This window comes from Gadus macrocephalus, chromosome 12, assembly GCF_031168955.1.
Source record: "Gadus macrocephalus chromosome 12, ASM3116895v1".
NCBI lineage: Eukaryota > Metazoa > Chordata > Actinopteri > Gadiformes > Gadidae > Gadus > Gadus macrocephalus.
In genome coordinates, this window is record NC_082393.1 from 14,980,539 (window position 1) to 14,987,753 (window position 7,215).

Genomic DNA, 7,215 nt, shown 5'->3' on the forward strand with positions numbered 1-7,215 from the left:
ACATTTTAGCATCCCTAGCTATCTCGAAAAGGCCGGAAAAGGGGCGTGACCTCCAACAGTACAGTCAATGTACATAAGACAGAGGTTAGTTTCTAGGCCCCATTCTTTGCGGGATGGAGGTGTACATTTGTGGCTTAATGTGTGTAGACACAGCTGGCCTGTGGCCACGTCTTTGAAGTCTGGGGTCAAAAGGTCAAAAGGAGCCGGCACCACGCCGCTTATGAGATAACAAAAAGTGAATCTGTATTTCTCTCATAACATTTTGTCATTATTGAAGAGAGGCCTGATTCTCAGATATGCATGTTGGACTGTTAGGGTATAGGTCTGGGAAGAACTTCAGGGCAAAATCTTGCAAGCGAGCCGCTGGGTGCAGGTGCAACGAGATGGAGCACTTGCTGAGTCATTTCCTGTAGGGCTGGAGCCACAGGTTGAAGCGTATGCGTCCTTTGAAACCCCCTTTGATATATAAGAGACCCCAAGGTACAGTTTACTTAAATGTTCTCGCCTCAGTCACCTATTGCATCACTTCCTTTAGGGCTTCGGCCTCCTAATTGATCATTGTAGTATAATTGAATGCCCTCTTTCATATTATATGATACTTCCACCACTGGGACGTGGCAACAACTCTCCAAATCCATATGGGGAGGGGGGGGGGATGCTTTTGGACAGTAGGGGTGTACACTAGACATAAATAGGAAGCAAACTCAGGAGAAGGAATGACCTCTCACAAATATTTATTGAATAAATTGTTTCAAATAACCCTGCCTCGTTAAATCAATGAACTTGGTGTTTTGCTTTCAAAAATAGGTTATAGAAGAAGTCTAAACTGCACAAAATAAAAACATCCAAGCTGCCTTTTAAGGATACCTTGGAATATCTGTCTATTTTTTAACCGTCGGACCCTAGTTTACGACAAAAACCACACAATGGACGGCAGCTCCTTTGCCGCGTGGATTTTAGAACCATGTAAGGATTAGAGGGGGCGGTCGATAGCAACCACCATAGCAACCATGACGGTCAAGTGACTGGATGCAGCCCTGTTACCAGGATGAGCCTTGCGGCGGTGGAAGGATTGGAGGCAGTGGTGGGATGTGAGCAAGGCCGTTGGCCTGAATTTATTCAGGTACAAAAATGGTCCGTATGGAGACAAAAATGAATGAACAAAAAAAACCGGAATCAATAATTCAAAATAACTCTCAACAATCTAAACTTTCACTTATCTAAACATTCAATAATCCAAAACAACCGTCTTCCCCTCGGCACTAATGAAGCCCTTGGCTGGCCTGAGGGCCAGGTGTTGTCACCCGCTCACCTCAGACCCTTCTGCCCCACCTACATGATTTGGACCTGAATATATCCTACCTGGCCTAACCCATACCCCTCTTAATTCAATTAACCCTCCCCTACACATTTCCGATTTACCTATCCCCACCCCTAGTTACCCACCTTACTCCAGACCTATTCGTCTAAAACCCATCCTTACCCTCTACTTCCCTGACACCTTAAATATTCCCGAGTACCCCAACACACCCCTCTCCACTCACCCACTTGGTCTCGCCCGTCTGACGTCACCCCCACACCGCACAAATGTTCTTCCAGACTTCACGTCGGGTTCTCCCGCAGCCCCCGGCACCCGGAAGCCAGCACAACCGTAACGTGAGTGTTTTTACGTTGTCCTTGTTTGTACCGTGTCCCCTGACCGGCTTCCTCATAACGTATGTTTTTTGTGTGTTGCAGGTGACGTCATGAACGTGTTGGAATGTTCTGTGTGTGTTAAATAAAAGGGTACTTGTAAATCCCGGTGTCAGTCCTGTTTGTGTCCATTGCCTGTGGTAACGGGCAGCCGCACCGTTACATTACCCCCCTCCCGTACAGACGACTCCTGTCGTCCCAGGCAAGGAAAAGGCCCTTCCAAGCCGGGCTCCATGCTCACTCCTTCCACCGCCACTTCCGGGATGCGGGAAAGGAAATCCGCCACTCTGTTCGTATCCCCCGGCCGGTAGGTCACGGTGAACCTGTATGGCTGGAGAGACAGGTACCACCTGGTGACCCGGGAGTTAGTGTCACGCCTCCTCTCCCTCTGAGGAGCCAGAGCTGCTACCGCTACCGCTAGAGTTTGCCGCTAGCGTTTTCCGCCACCGCTACCGCTTGCCGCTAGCGTTTGCCGCTGCCGCTTGCCGCTACCGTTTACCGCTACCGTTTACCGCAGCTGCTGCCGTTTACCGCTACCGCTACCGTTTACCGCTGCCGCTACCGTTTACCGCTGCCGCTACCGTTTACCGCTATCGCCGCCGCCACCGTTTGCCGCTACCGTTTGCCGCTACCGATCTTGTCAAACACTCGGAAGGCCTCCCTGATCTCCTCCTCGCCGTCTGTGTCCTTCATCTTCTTCGCCCTCATGGTCAGGAACTCTGGGAAGTCGATAGTGTCGTTGCCGTCGGCGTCCACCTCGTTGATCATGTCCTGCAGCTCGGCCTCCGTGGGGTTCTGGCCCAGAGAGTGCATCACGGTGCCCAGCTCCCTGGTGGTGATGGTGCCGTCGCCGTCCTTATCGAAGAGGGAGAAGGCCTCCTTGAACTCAGCAATCTGCTCTTGTGTTAGTTGGTCAGCCATGTCTGTTTGCGCAGGTAGTGCTCTTCCAGCCGGATCCTCTTCCTGCTGGTGACGTGCATCGCCCTCTTTGGCCGGCTTGGCTTTTGGTCCCATCTTCCACACTGCCCCCTGTTGAGGCGCTCCGGTTTCTTCTGACACCAATTGTTACCAGGATGAGCCTTGCGGCGGTGGAAGGATTGGAGGCAGTGGTGGGATGTGAGCAAGGCCGTTGGCCTGAATTTATTCAGGTACAAAAATGGTCCGTATGGAGACAAAAATGAATGAACAAAAAAACCGGAATCAATAATTCAAATCAACTCTCAACAATCGAAACTTTCACTTATCTAAACATTGAATAATCCAAAACAACCGTCTTCCCCTCGGCACTAATGAAGCCCTTGGCTGGCCTAAGGGCCAGGTGTTGTCACCCGCTCACCTCAGACCCTTCTGCCCCACCTACATGATTTGGACCTGAATATATCCTACCTGGCCTAACCCATACCACTCTTAATTCAATTAACCCTCCCCTACACATTTCCGATTTACCTATCCCCACCCCTAGTTACCCACCTTACTCCAGACCAATTCGTCTAAAACCCATCCTTACCCTCTACTTCCCTGACACCTTGAATATTCCCGAGTACCCCAACACACCCCTCTCCTCTCACACACTTGGTCTCGCCCGTCTGACGTCACCCCCACACCGCACAAATGTTCTTCCGGACTTCACGTCGGGTTCTCCCGCAGCCCCCGGCACCCGGAAGCCAGCGCAACCGTAACGTGAGTGTTTTTACGTTGTCCTTTTTTGTACCGTGTCCCCTGATCGGCTTCCTCATAATGTATGTTTTTTGTGTGTTGCAGGTGGCGTCATGAACGTGTTGGAATGTTCTGTGTGTGTTAAATAAAAGGGTACTTGTAAATCCCGGTGTCAGTCCTGTTTGTGTCCATTGTCTGTGGTAACGGGCAGCCGCACCGTTACATTACCCCCCTCCCGTACAGACGACTCCTGTCGTCCCAGGCAAGGAAAAGGCCCTTCCAAGCCGGGCTCCATGCTCACTCCTTCCCCCGCCACTTCCGGGATGCGGGAAAGGAAATCCGCCACTCTGTTCGTATCCCCCGGCCGGTAGGTCACGGTGAACCTGTATGGCTGGAGAGACAGGTACCACCTGGTGACCCGGGAGTTAGTGTCACGCCTCCTCTCCCTCTGAGGAGCCAGAGCTGCTACCGCTACCGCTAGAGTTTGCCGCTAGCGTTTTCCGCTGCCGCTACCGCTTGCCGCTAGCGTTTGCCGCTACCGCTACCGCTACCGCTTGCCGCTACCGTTTACCGCTACCGTTTACCGCAGCTGCTGCCGTTTACCGCTACCGCTACCGTTTACCGCTGCCGCTACCGTTTACCGCTGCCGCTACCGTTTACCGCTGCCGCTACCGTTTACCGCTATCGCCGCCGCCACCGTTTGCCGCTACCGTTTGCCGCTACCGCTCTTGTCAAACACTCGGAAGGCCTCCCTGATCTCCTCCTCGCCGTCTGTGTCCTTCATCTTCCTCGCCCTCATGGTCAGGAACTCTGGGAAGTCGATAGTGTCGTTGCCGTCGGCGTCCACCTCGTTGATCATGTCCTGCAGCTCGGCCTCCGTGGGGTTCTGGCCCAGAGAGTGCATCACGGTGCCCAGCTCCCTGGTGGTGATGGCGCCGTCGCCGTCCTTATCGAAGAGGGAGAAGGCCTCCTTGAACTCAGCAATCTGCTCTTCTGTTAGTTGGTCAGCCATGTCTGTTTGCGCAGGTAGCGCTCTTCCAGCCGGTTCCTCTTCCTGCTGGTGACGTGCATCGCCCTCTTTGGCCGGCTTGGCTTTTGGTCCCATCTTCCACACTGCCCCCTGTTGAGGCGCTCCGGTTTCTTCTGACACCAATTGTTACCAGGATGAGCCTTGCGGCGGTGGAAAGATTGGAGGCAGTGGTGGGATGTGAGCAAGGCCGTTGGCCTGAATTTATTCAGGTACAAAAATGGTCCGTATGGAGACAAAAATGAATGAACAAAAAAACTGGAATCAATAATTCAAATTAACTCTCAACAATCTAAACTTTCACTTATCTAAACATTCAATAATCCAAAACAACCGTCTTCCCCTCGGCACTAATGAAGCCCTTGGCTGGCCTAAGGGCCAGGTGTTGTCACCCGCTCACCTCAGACCCTTCTGCCCCACCTACATGATTTGGACCTGAATATATCCTACCTGGCCTAACCCATGCCCCTCTTAATTCAATTGACCCTCCCCTACACATTTCCGATTTACCTATCCCCACCCCTAGTTACCCACCTTACTCCAGACCAATTCGTCTAAAACCCATCCTTACCCTCTACTTCCCTGACACCTTGAATATTCCCGAGTACCCCAACACACCCCTCTCCTCTCACACACTTGGTCTCGCCCGTCTGACGTCACCCCCACACCGCACAAATGTTCTTCCGGACTTCACGTCGGGTTCTACCGCAGCCCCCGGCACCCGGAAGCCAGCGCAACCGTAACGTGAGTGTTTTTACGTTGTCCTTGTTTGTACCGTGTCCCCTGACCGGCTTCCTCATAATGTATGTTTTTTGTGTGTTGCAGGTGGCGTCATGAACGTGTTGGAATGTTCTGTGTGTGTTAAATAAAAGGGTACTTGTAAATCCCGGTGTCAGTCCTGTTTGTGTCCATTGTCTGTGGTAACGGGCAGCCGCACCGTTACATTACCCCCCTCCCGTACAGACGACTCCTGTCGTCCCAGGCAAGGAAAAGGCCCTTCCAAGCCGGGCTCCATGCTCACTCCTTCCCCCGCCACTTCCGGGATGCGGGAAAGGAAATCCGCCACTCTGTTCGTATCCCCCGGCCGGTAGGTCACGGTGAACCTGTATGGCTGGAGAGACAGGTACCACCTGGTGACCCGGGAGTTAGTGTCACGCCTCCTCTCCCTCTGAGGAGCCAGAGCTGCTACCGCTACCGCTAGAGTTTGCCGCTAGCGTTTTCCGCCACCGCTACCGCTTGCCGCTAGCGTTTGCCGCTACCGCTTGCCGCTACCGTTTATCGCTACCGTTTACCGCAGCTGCTGCCGTTTACCGCTACCGCTACCGTTTACCGCTGCCGCTACCGTTTACCGCTGCCGCTACCGTTTACCGCTGCCGCTACCGTTTACCGCTATCGCCGCCGCCACCGTTTGCCGCTACCGTTTGCCGCTACCGATCTTGTCAAACACTCGGAAGGCCTCCCTGATCTCCTCCTCGCCGTCTGTGTCCTTCATCTTCTTCGCCCTCATGGTCAGGAACTCTGGGAAGTCGATAGTGTCGTTGCCGTCGGCGTCCACCTCGTTGATCATGTCCTGCAGCTCGGCCTCCGTGGGGTTCTGGCCCAGAGAGTGCATCACGGTGCCCAGCTCCCTGGTGGTGATGGTGCCGTCGCCGTCCTTATCGAAGAGGGAGAAGGCCTCCTTGAACTCAGCAATCTGCTCTTCTGTTAGTTGGTCAGCCATGTCTCTTTGCGCAGGTAGTGCTCTTCCAGCCGGTTCCTCTTCCTGCTGGTGACGTGCATCGCCCTCTTTGGCCGGCTTGGCTTTTGGTCCCATCTTCCACACTGCCCCCTGTTGAGGCGCTCCGGTTTCTTCTGACACCAATTGTTACCAGGATGAGCCTTGCGGCGGTGGAAAGATTGGAGGCAGTGGTGGGATGTGAGCAAGGCCGTTGGCCTGAATTTATTCAGGTACAAAAATGGTCCGTATGGAGACAAAAATGAATGAACAAAAAAACCGGAATCAATAATTCAAATTAACTCTCAACAATCTAAACTTTCACTTATCCAAACATTCAATAATCCAAAACAACCGTCTTCCCCTCGGCACTAATGAAGCCCTTGGCTGGCCTAAGGGCCAGGTGTTGTTACCCGCTCACCTCAGACCCTTCTGCCCCACCTACATGATTTGGACCTGAATATATCCTACCTGGCCTAACCCATACCCCTCTTAATTCAATTGACCCTCCCCTACACATTTCCGATTTACCTATCCCCACCCCTAGTTACCCACCTTACTCCAGACCAATTCGTCTAAAACCCATCCTTACCCTCTACTTCCCTGACACCTTGAATATTCCCGAGTACCCCAACACACCCCTCTCCTCTCACACACTTGGTCTCGCCCGTCTGACGTCACCCCCACACCGCACAAATGTTCTTCCGGACTTCACGTCGGGTTCTACCGCAGCCCCCGGCACCCGGAAGCCAGCGCAACCGTAACGTGTTTTTACGTTGTCCTTGTTTGTACCGTGTCCCCTGACCGGCTTCCTCATAACGTATGTTTTTTGTGTGTTGCAGGTGGCGTCATGAACGTGTTGGAATGTTCTGTGTGTGTTAAATAAAAGGGTACTTGTAAATCCCGGTGTCAGTCCTGTTTGTGTCCATTGCCTGTGGTAACGGGCAGCCGCACCGTTACAAGCCCCGTTGAAAAAAATAGAATACCACTCTAAACACTCAGGAGATTAATGATATTTAAATTATTATGAACAAGTCTTTATTTGCATGGGTTTACATTTCGTTCTGTGTAGCATGGAAAAATCGGAGAAACACTCCCATTCAGAATGCATTGGTTTACATTTCGT

General features: G+C 52.5%; 1 protein-coding gene and 1 long non-coding RNA gene across 2 annotated transcripts; one reads left to right on the top strand and one right to left on the bottom strand.

The window, feature by feature from the left end:
• Positions 1–2,290: 2,290 nt before the first annotated feature.
• LOC132469574 (uncharacterized) lies at positions 2,291–6,117 on the bottom strand. Its single transcript, XM_060067564.1, has 5 exons — positions 5,794–6,117; positions 5,337–5,505; positions 4,059–4,501; positions 3,590–3,758; positions 2,291–2,754 (listed from the first exon to the last, which is right to left on the bottom strand). The coding sequence occupies exons 1-5, from the start codon at positions 6,093–6,095 to the stop codon at positions 2,308–2,310; spliced, it is 1,530 nt and encodes a 509-aa protein (XP_059923547.1). The 5' UTR covers positions 6,096–6,117; the 3' UTR covers positions 2,291–2,307.
• LOC132469081 (uncharacterized) lies at positions 2,945–3,512 on the top strand. Its single transcript, XR_009528342.1, has 2 exons — positions 2,945–3,372; positions 3,454–3,512. It is a non-coding gene; the product is annotated as an uncharacterized LOC132469081 (long non-coding RNA).
• Positions 6,118–7,215: the final 1,098 nt, after the last annotated feature.

Coding starts and splice junctions, on each gene's coding strand:
- LOC132469574 (XM_060067564.1), bottom strand. CDS start 6,095: ATGGCTGACCAACTAACAGAAGAGCAGATTGCTGAGTTCAAGGAGGCC. Junction 4,502..5,336: donor TGGGACGACAGGAGTCGTCT/GTACGGGAGGGG, acceptor TCCTGGTAACAA/TTGGTGTCAGAAGAAACCGG. Junction 3,759..4,058: donor AAGAGCGGTAGCGGCAAACG/GTAGCGGCAAAC, acceptor CCGGGTCACCAG/GTGGTACCTGTCTCTCCAGC.